General features: G+C 42.9%; 2 protein-coding genes across 2 annotated transcripts in view; both read right to left on the bottom strand.

Moving 5' to 3' along the window:
* RTCB (RNA 2',3'-cyclic phosphate and 5'-OH ligase) lies at window positions 145–25,574 on the bottom strand. Its single transcript, NM_001122986.2, is given in 12 exon segments — window positions 145–378; window positions 4,784–4,903; window positions 6,850–6,960; window positions 7,807–7,995; window positions 8,784–8,959; window positions 10,111–10,270; window positions 11,311–11,467; window positions 13,540–13,696; window positions 17,655–17,754; window positions 19,411–19,478; window positions 20,599–20,677; window positions 25,405–25,574. Coding segments are annotated over 12 exon segments (1,518 nt in total). The 5' UTR covers window positions 25,498–25,574; the 3' UTR covers window positions 145–270.
* Window positions 26,909–27,532, bottom strand: part of BPIFC (BPI fold containing family C) — a 52,031-nt gene continuing 51,407 nt past the window's right edge. Inside the window, 1 exon segment of the mRNA XM_005655521.3 lies at window positions 26,909–27,510. Within this exon segment, the coding sequence (XP_005655578.2) occupies window positions 27,388–27,510 (123 nt within the window). The 3' untranslated portion in view covers window positions 26,909–27,387.

Here is a 27,532-nt window from a genome sequence, read left to right as displayed (position 1 = left end):
CCCCCAAGAGATGTTCCTAAAAACTGTGGGACAATCAAGGAGGAAGTATATACATTCTTTTCCAAATGAGGGCCACCTGACTCCTCCCAGAAGGTAAGTTTACAACACTGGCTCCTGAAGCAGGCGCCTCCCTGCCCAGCCGTTTTAGAACAGGCGGCTACAGCCGCATACCCTGGAACCTGGCAGGTCTCCAGTCTGATGTCTGAAGAGAGTTTCAGTCCACTTCCGCTTCAGCGAGGGGCAGCGGTGTCTGGTGCCGAGGTCAGGGCTCTATCCTTTGATAACAGCAATCGGTCTCAGTTTAATGGCCTTCTTGCTGATTCCGGCATCATGGCAGGTGTTTACCACATCGGTCACGTTCTTATAGGACTCAGGTGCCTGCAGAGGAAGAGATAAACATTGTGAAAATCTACTGAAAATGGAACCTTTAAAAGCATGAACCTTCACTTGTAATGAAAGAAATGCACATTCAAACAGTACTGAGGGTTTTTTAAAATTTTGTCTATCAAATAAGCAAAGATTTAAATGATGATTAAACTCAGTGTTGGTAAGAGGGTAGTATGGTAAACACTCTCATCTTATTTAAAAAATTTTTTTGTGTGTTTCTCTAGATTTCCCTGAAGAACATGTATCACTGGTAGGAGTAGGAAAAGCAGTAAATGTAACTGAACAAAGCATACACACTAATACCCAACTGGAGGGAAATGTACCCAATCATCCTGTTAGTGGTAACTGTCTTTGGATGGCGGAGTTGTCGGCAATTTTGATTTCCTCTTACAATATCTTTCTACACTTGTCGGAATTCTAGGAATGAACATTTATTACCTTCAGAATAAAGAAAGGTTGTTAAAATCATATATATAACTAACACTACATATGCACATGTATACACATATATGTAATACACAAACACACCCAACTTGTTTCTGTGAGTTTCTAGTAAGACCTCCCCCTTCCTTCAGTCTTGCCACTATTAGAACAACTCTCACCACACACAGCCTGCATCTCCACTCATGCCAACACAGCAAGCTTTGGCCTCGTCGACTGATTCCCACGGGCTCTGTACACGCTCCTTTCTAGCCCAACTTCCATTCTCTTCCAATTTCTGAAACATGTCCTCTGTGGTCTCTGGAACTCCTTCTACTGAGTCAAAGCAAAAACCTTCTTCCTTTCTTCTTTAGACATTCCCTTCACCAACTCGTTCCTGCTGAAATGAGGATCTCCCCTGAGGGTATTACTTCTGCTTTCAACTTTCTGAAGTGGTAGCTGTTTTCTCTCCCAAACCGGGTCATGCCATTAGGTTGGGAAGTGGGATGGGGTCCTTGCTCTTTATGGTTCTTTCCTGACCATTCTCCCTCCTTCCCCCCCAGTTTTCAATCTTATATTCATCATTTATACCACCTACTACTCTTCTTGCTCCAATTAATCTGCTAGAGCCTGACCCCCACGGTGACCTGAAGATTTCTAGCACCGAGGTCACTGTCCCTCTTTCCTGCTATAATTCCGACTGATTTCAATGTCCAGGAAGAGGAATCCTTTCTGTACTTTGGCTTCCTGGTTCCTTTTTTTTTTTTTTGCTATTTCTTGGGCTGCTACCACGGCATATGGAGGTTCCCAGGCTAGGGGTCCAATCGGAACTGTAGCCCCCGGCCTACGCCAGAGCCACAGCAACGCGGGATCCGAGCCACATCTGCAACCTACACCACAGCTCACGGCAACGCCGGATCGTTAACCCATTGAGCAAGGGCAGGGATCGAACCCGCAACCTCATGGTTCCTAGTCGGGTTCGTTAACCACTGGGCCACGATGGGAACTCTGGCTTTCTAGTTCCTTAATTCCTGCTCCTTCAATGCTTACCGCAGCCCTGCACTCCCAAAGTCATACCCCAGAACTTCTCATTACCAATGATTACAACTCCTCCACAGTCTCAGCTTCCAGCACCCAGGCTGGTGATCACAGTCTAGGTTCTCAGCTCACTCACCCTTGTGCTCCACCTCCAACAATCCTTTCACCCCAGGAGACCTACAAGCCCTTTGCAACACTCTCAACAACCTTGTTTCTCTTTCAGTACACCTTACTTGCAACCCTGGCTAAGGAAACTCAACATCTAATTCATGCCTACACCTATACAGCTGAATGTGACTGAAAAACATCTAACCACTGAATTTAGCTCAAGTGGGCTCTTGATGCTGTCCTGCAGTCACCCAAAATTTCATTAGGCCAATTACTCTCTCTTAGACAACAATTTCATACCTTCTCTTGCACCCTCACTCTGTTGCTGCCTCTACTTTCCATTATATTGAAAACAAACAAAACCAGAAACAACCAAAGCAGAATCTCCATAAACTCTCTCTCTTTATCTTCCTTGACTACCTGCATCTGTACCTTCTCTTCTTTTATTAAGGATGAATTACTTAGACTTCTAGCAAAGACCAGCCCCACCCAATCCCATCTCTTTTCATCTACTCAAGGACACTGCTCCAGTAATTCCCCCCTCTTTCCTGCATTATTAATTTCTAGATTTTTCTCAAAGGCATACAAACACATCAGTTAGGTCATGCTATTCTTCTGCTCAAAATTCTCCAAAGTCCTCCCCTCATCTCCTCAGAGTAAGAGCAAAACCACTTCTGTAAAGGACCCTCACGATCTGACGCCTCTCCCTCTTCCTCTTTCTTGCCTGCTCCAGCCACGCTGGCCTCCGGGCTGCTCCCTGAACATCCAAGCGTGACCTGGCCTCGAGGTTCTGCACTTGGTGTTCTCCCCACCATCACCCAAGGCCCTGTTGGCCTGTTTCCTCACTCCCCTCAGTACACCCTCTCTAATCTAAAACTGCATCCCCTCCCAGTCTCTCCCTATCCCCCTTCCCACCTTCACTCTGCAGCACTTACCATCTTCTAACACACTGTGCATCTTACTAAGTTTCACAGGACAGGATTTCATGTTTGTTTTTAATCATTGCTGTATCCCTAGACTTAAAATAGTTCCTAACTATAGCAGATGCTTAACAGTATTAGCTGGATGAGTGAAAAAATCATATGTAAAACATTTAAATATGTCATGAGACATGTTTTTACAATCTTTTCTCAGCTTCTTTGCTTCTATTTTCTATGCTGAAAACTCCACCTTGTCCTGCTTTACTTTACCCCATCTTCCTGCTTGAAAAACAGTCACAGTGCTGGTAAATGACTTAGGCTTAATAACAAAGACCTAAAGGCATAAGTTATTCATAGGGTCAGCTGAATGAGGACAGAATGCCTGGGTTTAGGCACGCTGGACCTGGGCAGATAGGCACACCGTTCGCACAAGCATGACAAGTCCTCTAAAGAATAAGGGGAAGATGAGCCTCATGGCCCCAAGGGGTTTATGAGGGGTCTTTAACAGGATATGCATTAGCAAGGAGAACCAAGGTGCAAACCTAGGCAGAACCTCTGCAGAAGCACAATGGTGATTCTCTAAAATGCTATATGCACAGATAGCTGACGCCAAGCTTCCTCAATGCTAACAACAGTTAAATGCCTAAAGGTCAGAATAAAAGCTTAATCAGCAAGCGGCTATGTGACTTTTAAAATAACTTAAAAAAACCCATATCCTGCATCTACACCCCCCCCCCCCCCCCCACTGGACGTAATCCTCCAGAGCACAGTAAAAGCAGAGTGGATTCCTGAGGCAGCGCTGTTGGTCCCTGAGACCTTGAGTCCTCGATTCCCACTTTTACTTAAGATAAATGTCTCTGTGTCTTGTTTTAGGTTAACTTTTTTCCCTCAAATTTCACAGCACCCGTTCTTCAGCCCCAACCTGCTGAGCTGGTCTCAAGTAAAAAACACACCGGATGTTAATAGTGATTATCACTAGTTGGTAGTGTTCTAGATGTTCTGTTTTCTTTGTATTTTCTAAACCTCTTTAATTAAAATCAGGTGAAAAATTAAGTTATAAAATTAAAGTTATAAAAAATAAGGCTTTATCATTAACCTTTAACCCAGTGATTCCGCTTTTGGGATTTCACTCTAATTAATAAAATATCTGGAGAAAAGTTTCATGCATGAAGACCCAAATTTTAATTTAATTTAGAGTAGCAAAGATTTGGAAACTACTTGAACGTTCACTATGGGCAGAAACTTACGGTACTTAGCTTGTAATATCTGGCAATCATTAAAAGTGACATAAACAATATTATAATAATGTGCTAAATTTAAAAAGAACTATAAAATGTTCATAAACTATGATTACAGCCAGTTTTTTAAAAAAGCATTCAGGGGAAAAACGGCAATGTGCATTTTAAAAAAGGAAGTAATAGCTGTTTTAAGGCACTGACTTTCTGGATGACTGTTTTTCTTTTAAACTTTTAAAAGGAGTTATGTTGCTTCCAGTTTAAATATGCTCATACATGTACATATACGTACATGTCATTTAAACAAAATCTTTGCTTCTTCGTGAATCAAAAAAAAAATCCCATTTTCTCAAAATATTTCCCCCTGCCTTTTCATATTTGCTTTCAAATTTAAACATTAAGTATACAGCTATGCAAAAGAAAGGTTAAAATGAATTGGCTCAAACTATTTTAAAGCTTAAAATGTAGACAAAGACTATATACAAAAAGTAAAAATCACCTTTATGGACCCAGCTCATAATTAATCTCTCAACAAAAGAGAAGACACTGATAGCTTGTAATTGAGGTTTTTTTTTTTTTAAAATTTGTACTAGCAATACTAAAAACTGCTGTCTCCATGTGCTGGCATAAATTATAAACAGTTTTATGCTAAACACTTATCAAAATTTCAGTTACCTCTTCCATAACCAGCTTGGGTGAGGCAACACGGATTGCAATTCCCATATCTGCCAATTTGTCTAGGACGTCCTGGAAATCCAAATTACGTCTTGACTTTGCTCGGGACAGTGCACGACCCTAAATTGGGAAAGAAATGAACTTCATTTATAAATTCTATATTCCAATTTATGTTAAATCCCAGCAATTATTTAAACCCTTAGGATTATATACCTTTTCCCTGATTTCTTTTTAACTGAAAAAAGAATTAAAAAACAATCTTTTCCTACCCTATCAACCTTATAATGTACCTTCTGTCATAAGCCTTATCATATCCTTTCAGAAAACAAATTTGTACCTGCGAAGCATTTAGCATTTAAAGATTTAGTTTTGTATTTTTGATTACTGTTAATTATCAATTCAATATAAATATATTAATTTTAAACTATAAACAGTGTATCTCTTATCACAAAAACTTTGTGCTGTGATTATTTTTTCTTTCTTTTTTATTTTTAGGGCCGTACCTGCGGCATATGGAAAGTCCCAGGCTAGGGGTTAAATCAGAGCTGCAGCTGCCAGCCTACACCATAGCCGAAGCAACACTGGAATCTGAGCTGAATCTGTGACCTACACCGCAGCGTGCAGCAATGCCAGATCCTTAACTCACTGAGCAAGGCCGGGACTGAATCCCTATCCTCACAGACACCATGTTGGGTTCTTAACCTGCTGAGCCACAATGGGAACTCCCCTCTTTGTGGTTTCAGTTTCTCAATCATAGCACTTCCTGACATCTTGGATGAGATAATGGTTTGTTGTGGGGACTGTCCTATATTTTGTAAGGTAGTCAACAGAACCCTTGGCCTCTATCCACAAGATTCCAGTAGCAAAACTCCCCTTCCCAACTGTGACAGTACAAAATGCCCCCAGACATTGCCAATGAGTGTGTGGGATGGTCTCAATTCCCGGGTTAAAGTTAGGAGTTGAGAGGCAGCTGGGAATGAGAAAAGATCAGAGGGAAAAAGTAGGGTTAATGAGTATGTGAGGGTCTGTCCTATCAAGAGGGTACCCTAGGCAGTTTCTCTTTTCCACTCTATCACTAGTTAAGAACTCTGATGGCTTAGAACAGTGGGTGGCAAACTGGTCTGTAGGCCAACCAGATCTGGCCTACTACCTGCTTTTGTAAGTAAAGCTGTGTTAGAACTCCGCAGTACCCATCTATTTAAGCATTGTCTATGGCTGCTTTTCCGCCACAACAGCACAAGGAAGTAATAGCTGCTATAGAGATCTTATTGCCCCAAAGCCTAAAGTATTTACTGTCTGGTGCTCTACAGAAAAAAATTTACCAATCCCAGGCTTAGAAGAGGCAATGTATTGAAACAGATGTGTAGTCTACACGTGTCCTGATTTGCAAAACAGGGCATAGCCTCCCAATCTTTTTTTTTTTTTTTTTTGGTCTTTTTTGCTATTTCTTGGGCCGCTGCCGTGGCATATGGAGGTTCCCAGGCTAGGGGTCTAATCAGAGCTGTGGCTGCCAGCCTACGCCAGAGCCACAGCAACACAGGATCCGAGCCGCGTCTGCAACCTACATCACAGCTCAGGCCAACGCCGGATCGTTAACCCACTGAGCAAGGGCAGGGACCGAACAGGCAACCTCATGGTTCCTAGTCAGATTCGTTAACCATTGCGCCATGACGGGAACTGCAGCCTCCCAATCTTGAGTGTACTCACCAGTAAGGAGCAAAGTACGCTAATGGCCAGGTCTGTGAACCACTGAGATACACTCTGAAGTAAATCTGTACCAGGTAAAGTTACATCAGTTATGCCAGTGGGACAATTTCTTGGTCTGGATTTTGTGGACTCTCAGAGTTGAACAGTCCCTGGCCCTACAATGACCGCCCTCAGGTCAAAACACTTGGTGACCTCAGTGAGTCCACTAGACAGTACATATCATGGAGATAAATTCAGGTAGAAGACAATACAGATCCTAACCTCAACTCAGTTAATGTTAAGTGCATTTACCCGTCAGAATGCAAAACAATGACGAAACTGAGGAAGGCATCCCTAGGTCGGTTGGTTTTCATACTCACCGCACCATGGCAGGTTGTTCCGAAGGTCTCAGTCATGCCCTGCTCAGTGCCAGTGAGAACATAGCTACAGGTTCCCATGGTGCCACCAATGAGCACTGGTTGTCCAGTGAGCTGAGGAATCACACAAATCAAACACGTTAAAATTTAGCAAAGTTTCCTATGCCTAAGAATCTTTGCTGACTGAGAGGGAAGGGAAGAGAGTGGGAGGAAGAGTGTGAGGACCGGGAAGGCAGCAGAAGACAGACTGAAGGTAAGAGCAACGTGTTTTTAGGAAGAACCCTTCCGGGCAAGGCGCCTGCCCTCTCAGGCTTGCTTCCTCATCTGTGAAATGGCTGTAGGTTAAGGGTCTAACTCTAACAGGGCCAGACACCAAAAGGTAAGAGGAATGAAACAAGACTGAGTTTAATCTTAATCCTGTTTTCTAATCATTCAAAGGCCTTAAAAATAATCTTTTTTTTTTTTTTTTTTTTTTGTCTTTTTGCTATTTCTTGGGCCGCTCTTGCAGCATATGGAGGTTCCTGGGCTAGGGGTCTAATTGGAGCTGTAGCCACCAGCCTACGCCAGAGCCACAGCAACGCAGGATCCGAGCCGCATCTGCAACCTACACCACAGCTCACAGCAACGCCAGATCCTTAACCCACTGAGCAAGGGCAGGGACCGAACCCGCAACCTCATGGTTCCTAGTCGGATTCGTTAACCACTGCGCCATGATGGGAACTCCTTAAAAATAATCTTAATGCATCTTAAGGGAGTAGAATATTCTCCCTGCAGCACTTCTGAGGCGGCTATACAGCAAGCACAGATGACGGGGAGTCACCGCTTCAGAGACGACTGGACATCACTGTTCTCATGGATGACTGATTGTTTTGTCACAACTGCTGCTTTCCTGCTTAAACTCCTCCGTATTTAGAACTGTCTACATCATGCCCTTAAAACCACAGATGGCTTAGTACGTACTTGGTAATCAACGGCAATGAGGGGATGGTGAGGAGGGAAAGCCCGGGTGGAGCCCTTCCTGTGTACTAGCAGAGTCCGCTCCTTTCCGTCCACCACATGCTGTTCGACTTTGGCAATATTGTGAGAGACATCATAGATCACGTGTAGGTCCAAGTCATCAGGGGTTGTGTTGAAGACCTTGGCAAATGCCTAAAAGAAAAAGCGTGTTAAAAGCGGCCAGAACCAGCTCCTCAGAACTTACTGATTTCAGAAGGTCTGTTCCTGAAGGCAGGGAGGGATTAGCGGTCAAGAACAGAATTATTCATCTTCACGGAAAGGACAAAAACCGTCTTGGACCACTCAGCAAATTCTACTCCATCAATTCCAACTTGAAAAGCTGCTTGGCTACTTTTTTTTTTTTTTTTCCTTTTGTCTTTTTAGAGCTGCACCTACAGCATATGGAAGTTCCCAGGCTAGGGGTCGAACTGGAGCTACAGCTGCAGCCACAGCCACAGCAACGCCAGATCGGAGCCACGTCTTTACCCTGCATCATGGCTCACAGCAACGCAGGTTCCTTAACCCACTGACCAAGGCCAGGGATCAAACCCTCGTCCTCAAGGATGCCAGTCAGGTTCATTAACCACTGGGCCACAATGGGAACTCCTGCTTGGCTACTCTTGATCCTGCCCTTGAGGGTGCTTCTTCAGCCTTCTGATTCTCAGTGAACAGCACATCTACCCTCTCCAGTGCTGAAGGCAAATTCTAGGAATAATTTTGGCTTTTCTTCTCCCCTCATTCCCCCCTCCTCATACCCTGCTGAGTTAGCTTAAACTAACTAACTTGTGGACACAGCAAAGTGTGGACACTCTGCCGATATTCTGAATAATTATTACAAACATTTCCAAAGCCAAATTCTACAGGCTTTCGAGTAAACTGTGTTTTAAATCACTTAGCTTCATCACATACAACTGGGATCAATAGAGCAACTTCGACTGTACCTGACGGGTTAAGAAGGTCATGGAAGAGCGGTTGACCCAGGCATAGTTCCCAGCCGCTGCCATTCCCTTCAGGTAGTCCTGCCCCTCAGGGGAAGCGATTCGAGCACAAGCCAACTGACGGTCATTGACTATAATCTTGTCTCTCTTCATGGCTTTTTCCATAGCTACCAGGGCATCTGAAATGAGAGGGTGACAAGTCCAAACCAGCCCACCTTCCCTTTATAATCACGACTTCCTATAGAAAGGTAGGCTACATTCAAACTCATTCTAGAAAAACAAGTAAAACACAACTTTCCCTATAAAGTGTTTCTGAGTTCATCTATTTATTGGTTAAGATATATATTTATTGAGAATCTTCTGTCAGAGCTGTGTAACATAATTTATGCAGGCTTCAGACAGAAAAATCTGCCCTCCAGGAGGTTGTAAGGGGAATGGGAGGTGTAGAGAAATAGTAACATGGTCGCAGGCACTCCTTTCCTGGCACGTGAGTAAATGAGAATAGAAGTAGTAAAATATGTCTTAATACCATCACAGTTTTTAAAAGTAATCTTTAGTGACTTAACCTAAAAGAACTGAAGACATGTTGCTAGATCTGCACAAAAATCTCTACACCTCATGAGGCACTCATGTACATTCAAAGATGAACCATGATTGCAATTTAGACGTTTATAACAATTTCTATGTGTCCATATAACTTTTCCTATATTCATAACTCCTTTCATACATCCTACAAACTGTCCAAAGTGACCTTTCTCCTGCTTTTGTTCACAATGTCTTTGGACCATGAATGCCCTTCATGTGTGATTATTCAAAAAGCAAATGCTTGGTGCCCCTGAAGTCATCTCCAAAATCTTCTCCCTAAACACTTTTGTCTCTTCTGAGTATTTGATCAAGTACTACCTTCTGCCTTTTTCTTTTAATGAACCTGACATCTCTCTCATGAGACAATCTGAGGGCAGGGTCCTTGCTATTTCATCACTGAATCCACTATATCATCTACTCATGAAGCATAGCTTCTAAGACAATTTGCATATATCATAATTTAAGGTCTTGATTGCTCTTTGTTGGCCAGATGGTAACAGTAACCTGTACAAGTAAACATAGTAACTGGAGCCTTTGACAACATCGTATGAAATAATTATTCTTCCCACTTTTTCTGACAATGAAGTTAAGGCCCAGTGAAGTTAACCTCTTCAAGGTCACACCGCTAGAACAAGGGTAAAAACCTACCCAATACAGTTCCAACACTTTCTCCCCTAAATCTCTATGGGGTTCCCCATAAAATGCACACTTTAGCACCAAGACAAATATTAGGTCCAGAATATACCTGTGGCTACTTGGTGGCCCAAGCCTCTGCTTCCACTGTGGATCATCACACACACCTGTCCCTTATGGTCGATGCCCATTTTCTTAGCAGCATACTCATTGAAAATCTCATCCACAACTTGGATTTCTGCATAGTGGTTGCCGGCTCCCAGAGTCCCCAGCTGCAAATGTGAGAATGTTAAATAAAATAGCTTTTATTCTGGTTTGGAGAAAATCCCTGCATTTTTACACAGATTTTACCTATTTTACAAATAGGTAAAAACAACCAATTAAAAAAAAAAAACCCACAAAAACACTGTTTTATGTAACAAGAAAACTTCTAAGCTTAGAAATGCTTCATTCATTTAAAGTAATACTATATACAACTAAAATAATGCAGAGCAGTTCCTGAATTTTACTGTATCATTATTTGCTTGATAAAGTGCTCACAACACATTAAAAGCTTCATAAACTAAAATGCAGATCATCAAATGGCTCACAGGACAGTTTAAACATCATGGAGAGAAGGGTCAAATTTTGGGATGAACTCTGGTGAATGCTGACTCTTACACACGGTCCAAGTTCAAATGATTTTTGAAATATCTGAGTTCATTTAAACCTACCACTATCCATCCCTGAAAGGATATATCCCATAACCGGAGCTAAGAGACGATTTAAGGACTCGGAGGAGGGAAGTGCTGGAAGAGTTCTTCAGAGATTCCCTACTTTTAACTATCTCAATTTTCTGATTGAAAAAACGAGACCCCAACAAGCAAGAGAGACTTGCCTGCAGTCACAGTGAATCAGAGGCAAAGCCATCGCAATTAGCTGTAAATTTCAAACATCTGGAATATTTTTATCTCATGGACACCATGGATGACAAAGTACCTGTTTTCATCTCAGATGCCAGAAAACATTCAGCCAAATCTGTAGATTGTCAAGGTTTGTACATGTGGAATTTAGGTAGACATTTTAAGCCTTATAATCACATCCCATTTTCCTCCCATCCACTTCAAATTCACACCTTGATTTATTTTAAGAACAACTACAAACTCCTGATAGCTTTTTAAAAGAATAAGAAAGAAGCATACACAAATTTGTGTTCCTTCTGTTAGGCTGTGAGAAACCTCGGGATATTTTTGCTATAAGAGAAGACAGATTTTCTTCCCCCAGTAAAAACATGAAAAAAATGAACATGTTTCCCCTCCAAAGCGAGTGTTACCTGGGGAAGGCCTCTCTTTTTGGCCCTGGCAGAGACCTTATTGGGGTCAGCTTGCAGCATCCTTCCATACTCCTCACAGTGCTCCTTGTCTTCGGCCCAGGCGTAGCCTTCTCTTAGGGACCAGTCCACACCCATCTCCAAGGCCTCCTCCAAGTCTCTGCATGAGACACAAGGGGCAGGTCATGCCACAGCCAAGGCAGACTGGAACCTAAGGACGACCACGTCTCCACGGGCAGAGGGGAGCACTCCATTTAATGACCCCGCCTGTGATCAGGCACCCCCTTCGAGACCGAGTTCATGCTCTCCGCAACTCTGGTCTTGAGGAAAGAATATAAAATAATAAATGCCGTATTACAGATAATTATCGTTCTTGATATTTAATCAACTCCCTGTACTTTTCAAATCTTACATTAGATTTGCCTCTCTGATCCTGAATTCTATGAGGGAGTGAATAAGCAGCCAAAGAAAATTCATGAATATCATTATCTACCACTAACTTTACTGCAGCAACACCACCTTTCCACAATAACTTATGAAAAACTACAAATAATAAATAAAGCTACCTCAGGTTAAATTTCAAGGTCTATTCCTACCTTCACGGAAGTACTATGTAGCCTGCGTTTTGAAGCTGAGGTGCACGTATGTTAAACTCCTAGAAGGAAAAAGCTCCGATCTTCACCAAAGGCCCAGCCCTCTTCCAAAATACTATCAGGAGAGATTACAATGATCAACCTGCCCTCCCCACAACAACCCATTTCAAACATTACTTATTAGGACAAAATTCCTATCTAAAATATTTGTACAGATGCTTGGAACTTATTTAGACGTTCTAGGTACACTTTTCAAAGTGGGACTGCAAGTCAGGGATCACATAAAATCACAGAATAAGGATTTTCCAAACATGTCGATTTTACTCCAAGTCATTGTTTTGGTGAAGGGGAGCTGTACAGCAGGCGATAACTAAAACACACTGTAGTATTAATATCTGTACAAATAATTGAACAGGATGCAAAATTCACATGAATTTTAAAGATAAAGCAGAAAATACTAAAGATACTTATTAAGCACATCCTTCAGCAAAGTGGAAGGTTCACAGCTTTATACGAGCCATGACACAGGACATCACCAGCCATCTAAAGGGAAGTCACGCTGCAGCCTTACATTTAACTCTCCACTTTGGAAATACCTTATTTTTTTGTCTTTTAGGGCCACACCTGCAGCATATGGAGGTTCCCAGGCTTGGGGTCCAATCAGAACTGTAGCCTCTGACCTATGCCACAGCCACAGCAATGTGGGATCCGAGCAGTGTCTGTAAGCTACACCACAACTCACTGCAACTCAGATCCTCAGTCCACTGAGTGAGGCCAAGGAACAAACCTGCGTCCTCATGGATGCTAGTCGGGTTCACTAACCGCTGAGCCACAACGGGAACTCCTCCACTTTGGAAAGAGACATCTTAGGGCCATCATTCAAAAGAGAAGGTTGTCGATAAATACAAGTTCACTGACCAAGGGCAGTGGGGGTCACAACACTGCCTCTGAAGCCAAAGGATCATTGTTTGAATCCTGACTTCACTTGCTAGCTTTTTTACTTTTTTGGACTTGCCTGTAGTATGTGGAGTTTCCAAGCCACTACATTGACAATGCTGGATCCTTAACCTGCTGTACCACAAGGGAATTCCTAGCTTTTTTTCACTATTATCTCCTTAAACTTCACTTTCCTTTCTTATAAATTAGGGATAAGATCAGGGTTATTATCTACACAAAATGCTGTACACATACCCTAGAGCACAGTGCCTTGCATATAGGAAGTGCTCAGTAAACATCAGTGGATATGATTCTATTATAAATTCTTTTTTTTTTTTTGGTCTTTTTGCCTTTTCTAGGGCCGCTTCCCACAGCATATGGAAGTTCCCAGGATAGGGGTTTCATCAGAGCTGTAGCCAACAGCCTACGCCAGAGCCACAGCAATGCAGGATACAAGCTGTGTCTGCGACCTACACCACAGCTCACAGCAATGCCTGATCCTTAACCCGCTGAGCAAGGCCAGGGATCGAACCAGCAACCTCATGGTTCCTAGTCGGATTTGTTAACCACTGCGCCACGATGGGAACTCCCATTGCCACTTCTGAAAGGTGACTCAACACGCCCCATCTCCTAAGCACTGTACACTGGAAACGGATGTGAGGGTCACGTGGTTATTACGTCTCTCACTCTGTTTTGCTCTTACTTGGCATTCATTGGGATGACACCTTTGGACCCCACCCCAACAGGAATGTGGTCAAACATAGCCTGGGCAAGCTGCTCCTTCACAGGCTGGACATCACTTTCGTCTAAATTGGTTCTCAACAAGCGAACACCACAGTTGATGTCAAATCCGACGCCACCTACAAAACACAGAAAAGCTAGTCAAGTATTAGCAAAACCAGGTTGCTGGCATTGTAACCTGTGGTTTTCCACCACTGATACAGCATTTAAAAGATAGTCATTATTTAAAAAAAAAAAAGTTTTAAAGTAGCCAACAGGAGAGGGTGTGGAGAAAAGGGAACCCTCTTACACTGTTGGTGGGAATGTAAATGGTACAACCACTATGGAAATACCTCAGAAAACGAAATATAGAACGACCATGTGATCCAGTAATCCCACTCCCGGGCATACATCTGGACAAAACTGTCATTAAAAAAAGACCCATGCACCCCTATGTTGACTGCAGCACTATTTACAATAGCCAAGACGTGGAAACAACCTAAATGTTCAACAACAGATGAACACATTAAGAAGATGTGGTACATATACAAAATGGAATACTACTCAACCATAAAAAAGAAAAAAATAATGCTGTTTGCAGCAACATGGATGGAACTAGAGACTCTCATACTAAGTGAAAGTGAGTCAGAAAGAGAAGGACAAATACCCTATGATATCACTTATATCTGGAATCTAATACATGGCACAGATCAACCTATCTACAGAAAAGAAACAAACTCATGGACTTGGAGAACAGACTTGTGGTTGCCAAGGAGAAAGGGGAGGGAGTGGGATGGACTGGGAGTTTGGGGTTAGTAGATGCAAACTACTGCATATGGAGTAGATAAGCAATGAGATCCTGCTGTATAGCAGAGGGAACTACATCTAATCACTTATGATGGAACACGATGGAGGATAGTGTGAAAAAAAGAAATGTAGGAGTTCCCATTGTGGCACAGTGGTTAATGAATCTGACTAGGAACCATGAGGTTGCAGGTTTGACCCCTGGCCTTGCTCAGTGGGCTAAGGATCCGGCGTTGCCGTGAGCTGCGGTGTAGGTCGCAGACATGGCTCGGATCTGGTGTTGCTGTGGCTGTGGTGTTGGCCGGCGGCTACAGCTCTGATTCGACCCCTAGCCTGGGAACGTCCATATGCTGCGGGAGCGGCCCAAGAAATAGCAAAAAGACAGTAAAAAAAAAAAAGAAAAAAGAAAAAAGAAATGTATATATATGTATAACTGGGTCACTTTGGTGTATAGCAGAAACTGAGAGAACATTATAAACCAACTACAATAAAAAAAATTAGGAGGTCCCATCATAGCTCAGCGGAAATGAATCTGACTAGGATCCATACGGACACAAGTTCAAAGCCTGGCCCACAAGTGCAGCCCTAAAAAGACACACACACATACACAAAGCCAAGCTACTAACAACAACAACAACAACAACAACAACAACAACAACAAAGTGGCCAACAAAATGGTTCTCTGTGGCTACTCTGAATTGAAAGTAACACATATACTAGAGTTCCCGTTGTGGCACACTGGTTAACAACTAGGAACCATGAGGTTTCGGGTTCCATCCCTGGCCCTGCTCAGTGGGTTAAGGATCCAGCATTGCCATGAGCTGTGGTGTAGGTTGCAGACGCGGCTTAGATCCGGTGTTGCTGTGGCTCTGGCAGAGGCCAGCGGCTACAGCTCTGATTCGACCCCTAGCCTGGGAATCTCCATATGCCGTAGGAGCGGCCCTAGAAAAGGCAAAAAGACAAAAAAGACAAAAAAAAAAAAAAAAAAAAGTAACACACATACTAAAGGAACTTCATAGGCCAGGGAGCCAGTAATGGACAATGAGTGACATCTGACTAGAGATTAAAACGTGAATGATGGACTTCTCTTTTCTTACTGATGACTCTTATCATGGGTTTATAAATTCTATTAGTCTTTTCAAAGAACCAACTTTTGGCTCTGTTGATCCTTCCCATTGTATACTGCTTCATTAATTTTGCTTTTAATTATTTTTATCTCCCTACCTTTTCTGGGCTTAATTTTGTGTGTTGTTCTTTTTCTAACTTTCTGAGATTTACATCATTGATACTATAGCCTTTCTCCTTTTCTTTTTGTGCATTTATGGCTATTTATTCCTATCCAAGTATGGTTTTAACAGTAATACACGATTTTGTGGCAGATATTTTTTTGTTAACATCAGTTAAAATTATTTTATAGTTTCCATTATGATTTTTTTGACCCTTGGGTTATTTAAATGCATATTTACTAATTTATAATTTTTTTCTAGTTTTTTAAAAAACTGTTTATGGTTTCTAATTTAATTCCATTGTGGTAGGATAATATTCTCTCCATCAGTGGTTCTTAGGTGTGGTCCAGAGATCTTTCCAGGATTGTAAGATTAATTGTATAATAATGCTAAGACATGATTAGCCTTTTATTCTCTCTAGCATACAGTGAAGTTTTCCAAAGGCTACCTGACATGTGATAACGCATTTGCCCTGATGGCCAATGAAACATGTATTTGTGTATTACTGCTTTAAAAATGTCTCAGTTTTAATTCCTAGTAAGGTAAGCATTGATAAAAGCCTTGAGATCAACCCTTAATAATTTTTAAGGACAAAAAGGGGTCTTAAGTCCTAAAAGTTTGAGAACTGTGCTCTATGATTTCAATGCTTTGAAATTTGAGACGTGCTTTATGGCTCAGTACATGGTCAGTTTTGGTAAACATCCTATGTGCACTTCAAAAAAAAAAAAAAAGAAAAAAGCGTGTTCTATCATTCTTGGATGCACGGTAATGTGGGTACACACACAAGCACACACAAATACTAGAGGTCAAGCTGTCAGATTTGCTGACAGGCTGGACTGCCCAAATCATTTATCTGTAGCCTTAGTGACTGATGTCTGCCATTACTACAAGAGAAAAACTGCTAAATGCTGGGCTGCCTTTGCACCTTTCCTCTGGATCTTAGCCTCACAAATTCTTATTGCCTCAACACATGTGTTTTTGGTTTTGTCTTAAAAATTTTATGCAGCCTCTCTTGTTATTCTTAGCAGAAGACGGCTCTGAAATGACTGTGTCCACCACTGCTGGTGGTAAAACTCTCAGAAAATAATTTAGGAGTTCCCGTCGTGGTGCAGTGGTTAACAAATCCGACTAGGAACCATGAGGTTGCGGGTTCGGTCCCTGCCCTTGCTCAGTGGGTTAACGATCTGTCGTTGCTGTGAGCTGTGGTGTAGGTTGCAGAGGCAGCTCGGATCCCGCGTTGCTGTGGCTCTGGCGTACGCTGGCGGCTACAGCTCCGATTCAACCCCTAGCCTGGGAACCTCCATATGCCGCGGGAGCAGCCCAAGAAATGGCAAAAAAAAAAAAAAAAAAAAAAAGCGAAAATAATTTAAACTTTGTTTTTTCAGATTCTAAAAGCAAAGATTTTTACTTCTGGTATGAAATATTTCCAGTGAAAGTACCCCCTACAGTAGAAAAAAAAAAGGGATAGAACTAAAAGTGAATAACAATGATGATACTGGAGCCTGGTGGCTCAGTAAGTTACGGATCCAGCATTATAACTGCTGTGGCTCTGGTTACTGCCATGGCGCAGGTTTGATCCCCGGCCGAGAACTTCCACATGCTGTGGGTGGCGCAGTGGAGGGCAGCACAACAATGATGATATGGAGAGCAAACATCACCGAGTACTTCCTAAGTGCCGAGCACTGTTCTAAGTATTTTAACACAGCTTAACTCACTGAATCCTCACGATAAAGCTATGTGCTAACACTATTAGTTCCAATATGGCCAAGACGTAACTGGGACATAAAGAAGAAACCTAACTTGCCAAGAGTGTTTCAGTTTGTTTTGTAGCCAATGTCTGAATAGTGCCTGGCACTCAGTAGGAGCGCAAATAATTTTCAATAAATATACGCTTTACTTGATATTTTAATAGCCTCTGGGTGTCCACAATCAATTCTCTCAGTAGAGGAAAAGATGTGACAGAATATGAGGTTAACATGCACACAGAAAAAGCAGCCACGTGCTATGTAAGAAGGGCCGGATTCAGAGAGAAGCCACACACCTGCCAGCAGACGTGCAGTGACCTTACCTGGGGACACCACTGCTTCGGGGTCATTCATATCAAAGGCTGCCATATTACCAATAGCAAACCCGTAACCAGAATGGACATCAGGAAGCCCGATGGAACGCTGAAAGAATAAGAAAATGAAACACAGCTTCCTCAATCTGGCACTCAGGTTGGCTGGTGGGCCTGACACTAATTCTCAAATAGGCTGGGGGTTAAAGCCTTCCCCAAATTAAGATTCTGTCTTCATGGACTCTTCTCCATTGGTGGAACTCAGGTGTAAAAACTTCTAATCACAAAGCTAAATATAGTGGGGAAACCTCTTAATAAATAAAGGTTGACTATTAACTAAGAAAAGTGAAAACAGAAAAGCCTCAGTAGAAAGTGATATAGGAGGACCACATACTAACTTTAACGTATTATTACATTTTATTTTTATTTATTTATTTATTTTTAGCTATTTCTTGGGCCGCTCCCGCGGCATGTGGAGGTTCCCAGGCTAGGGGTTGAATCGGAGCTGTAGCCACCGGCCTACGCCAGAGCCACAGCAATGCAGGATCCAAGCTGTGTCTGCGACCTACACCACAGCTCATGGCAACATCGGATCGTTAACCCACTGAGCAAGGGCAGGGACCGAACCCGCAACCTCATGGTTCCTAGTCGGATTCGTTAACCACTGTGCCACGACGGGAACTCCCGTATTATTACATTTTAAAGATGATCTTTAGGGGAGTTCCTGTCATGGCTAAGTGGTTAACAAATCTGACTAGGAACCACGAGGTTGCGGGTTCGATCCCTGGCCTCACTCAGTGGGTTAAGGATCTGGTGTTGCCATGAGCTGTGGTGTAGGTCGCAGATGCAGCTTGGATCCCGCAGTGCTGTGGCTGTGGCCCAGGCCAGCGGCTACAGCTCCGATTCGATCCCTAGCCTGGGAACCTCCATATGCCGCAGGAACGGCCCAAGAAAATGGCAAAAAGACAAAACAAAAACAAAAACAAAAAAACAAAGATGATCTTTAGACACCAACAAACGGTGGCTGTGGCCAGTTGACAGGAGGGAAATACCGATCTATACAGGTCCTCAGTATTTAAAGAATCACAGACAAGTGTAATCCACCTGATGGTAAGAAAACCGTATACTTTCTACATCTGGGGCCTAGAAAAGGATCCTGACCCAGGAAGAATGGAGGTCAATCAGGGTAAGCACACATGCAGACACGCAGACAACGAAACGTACAAACCAAATCTTTTCATTTCTTCCCCCAAGTGCCCTGCGTGGTAACTGGCATAAAGACCTCAAAACATGTCTGTGGAATGGATTTAAGGTCTACCTCTAGTGGTGGAATCTGAGTGTTAGGCTGTGGTGTCAGCCAGTTTTCTCCCTGTTGTCGCCTCCACCCTCCTTTCCCAAGCAGGTCCTCTGTCCCTCCCCTCGGTCCTAACCCTTAAACTTCTTTCCATTCTTTCTCCAATCATCCTCTTGAATAGGGCTCAGAGACACTTCAATGATGGTACACTGACCCAGGAATAATGTGTACTACAAGAAACATGAAAATAAAATCTATTCCAAAGGCTCTCAGACACTTAGAGATTCTAGCCAAAGGCAACCAGAAACTAAGATGTTACCTGGACTCAATTATTTCTTTAAAGCCCATGGTTGTTTCTAGGTATTTGAAGGTCACTGTCTAAATGATACCACTATTAGTGAGGCATGGCCATTCATCCATTCCACAAACTTTCTGACTGTAAGAGAATGGGATTAAAGCTCTATTAAGACTCACATGAACGATCCCAGGCAGGGCTGCCACATTGCCAATTTGTTTCATGGCTGGCAGGAAGCCACCAACGCCTGAAGACAAAATTTCAGTATTAGAAAAGAGGACACATTCGCTGTTTAGTAGAAGTACACTCATACTTTCCTAGACTGCGTTAAATGAAGGGGTAGTGGGTAGGACTGCTACAACAAAGCATAAAAGGGTGTTTGCAATGAAGTGGGAAAGAAGGCAGCCCATGCACGGGAAGGTGAGGGCAAGCAGACTAATCACCAACATGCTGTCAGTGTTGTGTGCATACCACGAGGGGGCAGCCTGCAAATACTGCACTGGGAAATGCAAAAATTACTCCTTGTGTTGTCAACATAAAAAAAGCATTTTTTCACTTGTCCATATTATTTATTAAAAAAAATAAGTACTGGTTTATTCTAAATGACAAAGAAGAGCAATTGGACTGGGAAAGCTCTGGATTGAGAGTCAGGGGATTTGGGGTTCTAATCTCAGCTCTGTCACTGGCTGTAGTCATTTCAGACAAGTCAGCACACCCTGGTGGGGAGGGGGGTGAGATTTAGCTTGTTGACCTAAAAAATAAAAGGGTTAAAACTAGATTTCTATTCTACCATCACCATTAGAGTATTATATTAGAGTTCTATACATTTATCTCTAAACTTCCCCACAGTCCTGCAAGACAGGTGCAATAAATTCTTACAGATGAGATAAGCGAAGTTCAATGAGTCAGTATACTGACTTTGTAATCACCACTCCTGGATCTGAATTCTGGTTCTGTCATTGGGAAATTGTAATCTTGGATGAATTAAGATGACTTAACCTTACTGAGCCTTGACTTTCCTATCTGTAAAACGGAGCTATCTTCCTCTTAGAGTTCCTCTAAGAATTACATAAGATAATCTACGTAAAGAGCCTGGCACATGGTAGGTACACAATAAATGGTAGCTCTTGTTATTAATGTCCAAGGTCAGGCGTGAAACCACTTAGCTCCAAGTGTTTTCTACAAGGCCAGGTGGCTAACAATGTGATCATCAATAAGTAATAAATTTCTGGTCTCATTTCAAGTCTTAATCACTCCTTGATAATACTTTTGTATTTCTAAATTAAAATTGTTTGAGTTACCATTTTTCAGCCCAAAAGGTAGTCACTACTTATACTGCCACATGCAAAACTCTATAATTTACTTACCACCACCTCGGCAGGCATTCCTTAGTTCCTCAAACATTAATTTTTCCAGAGCATCATTCACATAGAAAACTCCTTCAACCTGGTACCAAAGAAAAGGAAAAATTATGTCTAAGCATATATACCTGATATATAAGTACTGGATAGAATACAAACACTGTAGGAAATATTTATTTTGCTTTACTCTTTATAAAACACTTTCACATTACCTTAAGCAGAAAACTTCCCATCAAAGACTGGGAGATGTTCCTATCTTTAAATATATCTTCACAGGAAACTATATATCTAGTCACTTGTGATGTAACATGATGGAGAATAATGTGAGCAAAAGAATGTGTATGTGTATATACATATATATATAATATATATATGCATGACTGAGTCACTGCTGTATAACAGAAATTGATAGAACACTGTAAATCAATCATAATAAAAGATTTAGAGAGAAATACAGCAACTTCATAAGTAATGCAAAATAAATAAATTTGAATAAATATTTGTGCAATGTTCACAAATCATTTTGTTTATCCCCCTACTCTCAAAGCCATATTTAGAAGTTCGACAGGTAAAATACTTTGTGTGTGTAATAAAGAAAAGTCTTCCAACAATGCTCTCGCTAAGGCTGGACTCAGTATTCTTGTGCTTTTAAACTATCAGTAGGTTTTGGAGTTCCCTCGTGGCTCAGTGGGCTAAGAACCTGGCATTGTCACGCTGTGGCTCAGGTTCAACCCCTGGCCCGGGAACTTCCACATACCCCTGCTGTAGCCAAAAAAAAAAAAAAAAAAAAAAAAAAAAAAAAACAGTAGGTTTTGAAAAATTAAATGAATCAAAACCTCGGCTCTAAACATAAAAACGCAGTCATTTCTAGGAACCATGAGGTTGCGGGTTCGGTCCCTGCCCTTGTTCAGTGGGTTAACGATCCGGCGTTGCCGTGAGCTGTGGTGTAGGTCGCAGACGCGGCTCAGATCCCACGTTGCTGTGGCTCTGGCGTAGGCTGGCAGCTACAGCTCCGTTTAGACCCCTAGCCTGGGAACCTCCATATGCTGCGGGAGCGGCCCAAGAAATGGCAAAAAAAAAAAAAAAAAAAAAAAAAACGCAGTCATTTAATCTATGAGCACCGTCTAAGACAACAGCACACTACACTTTACTGTGTCCTATGCTGATTTATAAATCAGTACTTAGGTAAATAGTGAGTAAAAAAATTTTAGCAGGTAGCCATATAGCTGTGTGCTTGGTTTTACAATCTACATAATTTTAAGAGGCTGAGAAAGCTTGAGGCATACAAAAGGCAATGGAAGATATAATTATGTAACATCACGTTCCAGAGGATTTTTATTTTTTATGTCTTTTCTAGGGTCGCTCCCGCGGCATATGGAGGTTCCCAGGTTAGGGGTCGAATCGGAGCTGTAGCCACCGGCCTAGGCCAGAGCCACAGCAACGCGGGATCCGAGCCACGTCTGCGACCTACACCACAGATCATGTCAATGCCGGATCCTTAACCCACTGAACAAGGGCAGGGATCGAACCCGCAACCTCATGGTTCCTAGTTGGATTCGTTAACCACTGAGCCACGATGGGAACTCCGGGTTTTTAATTTTTAACCGCCCTCCGCCCTGGCATATGAAAGTTCCTGGGCCAGGTATTGAATCCAAGCTGCATCTACCTGCAACCTATGTCACCGCTGTGGCAATGCTGGATACGCAACCCACTGTGTCACAGTGGGAACTCCAGGCCAGAGCATTTTAATCAGAGATCAAATATTACGAAGGATTTGCCTAGTAATGAGGAACCAAAAAATTAACAATCATCTGGATAAGAAAAGGAAATTTATCAGAAAGATGACTTCTGCATCTTAACCACTGTGTGAATAACAATACCAGGTGGTGGAAAATGTCTCCAGCAAAATTTTCTAAAGGGTATTTTTTTTTTTTTTTTTTTGCTTTTTAGTGCTGCACCTGTGGCATAAGGAAGTTCCCAGGCTAGGGGTCAAATCAGAGCTGTAGCTGCTGGGCTACACCACAGCCACAGCAAAGCAGGATCCGACCTGGGTCTGTGACCTACAGGACAGCTCACAGCAATGCCGGATCCTTAACCCACTGAGTGAGGCCAAGGATTGAACCGCAACCTCATGGTTCCTAGTTGGATTCATTTCCACCGTGCCACAACTGGAAGTGCCCACATTTATTAATTAAGCAAACATTTACTGGGGATTTATTATGTGCCAGGCACTGTACTGGGTGGTAAGGGAGATAGAATATGCTGGACAGTGCTTTCAAGGAGCTTCCAGTCTAGGATGCATCCCAGACTAGAAACGTAGAGTGCGATGAGGCAAGGGCTATATTAAAAGTACAGCGTACTACAGAAGAATCTGATGAAGAAGGGGCTCAAGAGTCTAGGGCAGTGGGGGTTTACAGTTTGCTTACTTTCTGCAAACATCATTCGAGCTGGCTTTTTAAAGACAAGAGACAATATTGGAGAAGCAACACATTTAGGAGCTGAACGGAAAGATGACATAAAGATGGGAAAGAAGTGTTCTTAAGGAACGAAGAGGAATTTTTAGTGCAGCACATGGGTCTTCCAGGAGGATGGAGATTAAGTAAGAGATGAGAATTTTAATCGTGGAATTCACTATTCTTAAGAGAATGGGAATACAACTCAAGCCTAGTATAAAGGTCAGTAACTTTTTCCTTTTTTGGTCTTCTTAGGGCTGCACCCATGGCGCATGGAGGTTCCCAGGCTAAGGGTTGAATCGGAGCTGTAGCTGCTGACCTACACCACAGTCACAGCAACTTGGGATCTAAGCTGTGTCTGTGGCCTACACCACAGCTCACGGCAACACCAGATCCTTAATGCACTGAGCGGGGCAGGGATCGAACCTGTGTCCTCATGTATACCAGTCAGATTCATTTCTGCTGAGCCACGAGGGAAATCCAAGGTCAGTAACTTTTTAAGAGCAAAATATCAAGATTTCAACTCTCCATTCCCAAAGGAGAAGTGGTAATAGGGTTCAGTTAAACCAGAGCTACCTAGCACGATCAAACCTGCTCCTATGGAGAATTAGCAGTATATGTGCACCAGAAGTTAAGCCAGAATTGCTGCCAGACCATGACAGTGTGTGTTATAATCCTCTTGATGATCATAGGCCTTTTTTTTTTCCTTCTTTTTTTTATGGCCACACTTGCAGCTATGGAAATTCCTGGGCTAGGGGTTGAATTGGAGCTACACTTGAGGCCTATGCCACAGCCACAGCAACACTAGATTTGAGCCACATCTGTGACCACAGGTTGTGGCAATGCTGGATCCTTAACCTACTGAGCAAGGCCAGGGACGAAACTGCATCCTCACGGAGAGAGCACTGGGTTCTCAACACGCTGAGCCACAATGGGAACCTCAATCATATGCTTTTGATTTCCTACTTTTTATTCAAAAACCAAATTCCATAAACAGAAACTGGCCAAATGAAAAACAGAGCGAAAGGGAGCTTTACGAGTATGGACCTTTTCCTTCCCTTAGCTAAGTGCTTTGCACATAGGGTGACATGCAGTAAGTTTTAATACTGAGTAAAAGGGTGGAGTGGCTATTAGGAACTTTTACCAAGATGCAGGATCACAAATCTTTAATAGCCTTGCAGAATACCTTAAGGGATTTCAAAGCTATCTAACAACATATGCACCAAAACCTCACAAATGTCTTCTTTCCTCACTTTAACGGAAAATAATCAGCACAAACTGGCAAGGAAGTCCAAGAGAAAGAGAGCCTAGGCTTTCAAATTCTCTGGTATTGGGCTCCCAAGTCTGCACTGGGGAATGTATCATCCTGTCAGAGGAAAAAGAAGTGAAGTGGACATCAAGTCTTAGCAGATCTTGGAGTTCCCGTTGTGGCTCAGCGGGTTATGAACCTGACTAGTGCCCATGAGGATTTGGGTTCGATCCCTGGCCTCGCTCAGTGAGTTAAGGATCCAGCGTTGACAATGAACTTTGTGGTGTAGGTTGCAGATGTGGCTCGGTTCTTTGGATCCCCGTGTTGCTGTGGCTATGGCTAGGCCAGCTGCTGCAGCTGCGATTTGACCCCTAGCCTGGGAACCTCCATATGCCGCAGATGCGGCCCTCAAAAGACAAAAAATAAAAAATAAAAAGTCTTAGCAGAGCTTCGCTACATGAATAAAGCAGGCTGTGTAACCAACTGATCGAGGCCCTTCTGTGAAGTGCATATTACAAACAAACAACCCTGCCCAGTGAACTCTCTAGGCTGTTGTGAGAAGCAAAATCGTTATATTAAAAACCAATATGTCAATTACAAAAAACAAAAACACCAACACAGAGCAGTGAATGCTAAAAATATGGTTCAGCGAACAAAGGTCTGTAAACGCTAAATAAAAGATCTGCATGACTCAGGGGAGCTAGAGATCAGTTCCAGCAACTCCACCCTGGAGACTGGCCTCCTAGTAAAAGACCACTAAAGTCTCTAAGGCTCAGGAGTGGAATGCATCTTAGGGAGCGTTTATGAGGCTTCTATGCGAAAACACTCTGCAAAGCCCAATTTCTTATTTACTCGGATTCCCTAGACTACTCCGCTTAGCTGGTCCTCTCGACTGGGGACCTCTCCAGCCGGGCGGTGGTGACCGGAGGCTGCAGGGTGAGGTGGGGTGAAAGTCGGGGGATGGGAGGAACTCTGCTGGGGGCGGGGCGGGGGCACCCCGGCGTGAGAGGTTCGAAGGGGGTCGCAGGAGGCCTGGTCAGGCCGGCAGGGAGGCGCCGCGGGTGCCGAGTCAGGGAGGCCCCGGCACTGAGTCCTGTTCCCCCGCCTCACCTGCATGTTGGGCACGAAGCCCTTCTTGATTCTCCAGCAGTTTTTATTGATCTTTTCCAAGAACTGCAGCTCATCGTTATAACTGCGACTCATGGTGGCGACAACCGCAACAAAAACTCCCGGCTTCGCTTTGAAGAGCGGCTGCCGCGTTGTCCGGCGGAACGAAACACCGCCTTCCGGTACTCAACGCGCAGGCGCGGCGGCTCCGCCGCAGGATGGGCGACGGCAGCTGCCGAGGCTCAAATCTCGTCGCCTAATCGCTTTTCTTTCTTTTTTTATTTTGGGTCGTTTCGTTAGACTGTCCTCTAGCGTTTACCTTTTTGGATGTTGACTTGTCATTCTCTTCTAATCGAAAGCTAAGCAAAATCCAGTCGTTTTTAGTATGATCTAGTTATCCTTCGTTTTGGAAGTGCTTTGCAGCCCTGGAAAACACACTGAATCTGGATCAGGTCCAACTGTTTAATGAATCCATCTGCTTGGCATTTATACCCTAGCCGTGAGGGGAAAAGAGATGCTGCAGCTGAGATAGAGAAACATGTTTAAGTAAACGTCACGATGGAATATTTGTAACGTTTCAGAATGAATTTGCGAGCACATCGAATAACGTTTCTGTCAGAAAAGCGCACTCCGAAGAATGAAACGTGACAGTTATCATTTATTCCAACCACACGGACGGGGGCATCTATTAGGGCCAGATGTGCCAACAAAGAGGGGTAAATGGCAGTCCCTGTAGACTTCCCAGTTTAGCCTTCCTTGATGACTAATTGCTCTGGGATCGTGCTTTTATACGCAGTGTCTCGTCTTCCCAGTAATCACTGAGATTTAAGTGCTTTCAATTTCTAATCCTACCTCATATTAAAGAACAGCGACTTTGGAATCAGAAAGGCTTGGATTGAATTTTTTACCTCTGCTGTTTACTGGCTTTGTGTGATTCCTCTCTTTTAACTTTTGTTTTCTTATCTGTTAAATGAGATCATAGGTCTTCACAGAGTGGATGTGGGATTAAATGAAATGACACCCTGGAAGTAATGGGCATAGGGCTTGGTAAACCCTCCAGGAAACAGCTCTCTTCCATTAACCCACGGGATTGTCAGCATCACAAAAGCAAAGTTTGTGGTTTCTATTCATTTCTTAGGTTACCCATACTGGTTCCCCTTTCTACCTCTTCTGCCCCAATTTCGCCCCATTGATTGGGTGCTCTAATAACATTAATCAAACCTGACTTATCTAGATTTAGTCCTCTGCACTGCCATTTCACTTAGTTTGGGATGGAAAACAACCTAAAACTTAAAGAAGTGACAGAACTTCCAGAGTTTCCTGTGATCACTCTGATTCTCACGGGAAGCATTTAAGAGACACCGTACTATGTTTTTAAATTAAGCCCTGAAATCTATACAAACTCAGCTTATGTCAACGTTTAGGACACTAAATTATCTTCCTCCTTCCCTATCTTATTTTATAAAAAAAATCCCAGGCAGAAAGTTTTGCAAATAAAAAGACGAAGTTGACATTGTTAGAAAACGATTTTAATTAAATACAGGGGACAGTAACAGTAAATATAAAACATAAAATCCAACATGTAGGGAAGGGGGAGCCTTAGAGAGCTGAAGGGGTTGGAGGGACCTCCTCTGATAACAAAAGATGCAAATCTGTATTTGAGAGTTTCTCACGAGCCTCCTTACAAGTACATGCTTCACTCTTGGCCTCAGAATCTTATAGAAAGAGGAACACACAACATGCACGCAAACATGAACACACATTCACCCCCCCCCACACACCACACTCACATGGGAACACACACACATCCTGATTTAACTCTTTTACCCAGTTTGCCTCCCTCTATGTCCCTGGCTTGAAAAAGAAAACTTCCAGCAATTCGCAAGAACTTTACAATTCCAGTGTGTACTGTCTTCCTGCTCTGGGGTTACAGGAGCTGTGGGATTAAGGGCCATTTACTTCCCAGAATGGACTCCAAACAGGCAGTCAAGGGGCTGGCTTTCCCCTCCACTGTCCACTTATTAGGTTCAGACTTTCCCAACCATGGAAACTTGGCTGCTGCTTTAAGGACGTTTCATACTTCAGGTCGGTGGAAATCAGAAGGAAACCCTGAAAGGGAGGCAACAATGAA

Source organism: Sus scrofa, chromosome 5 (genome assembly GCF_000003025.6).
Source record: "Sus scrofa isolate TJ Tabasco breed Duroc chromosome 5, Sscrofa11.1, whole genome shotgun sequence".
NCBI lineage: Eukaryota > Metazoa > Chordata > Mammalia > Artiodactyla > Suidae > Sus > Sus scrofa.
Note: the sequence above shows the minus strand (reverse complement) of the source record. Positions and strands in the feature narration are given on the sequence as shown.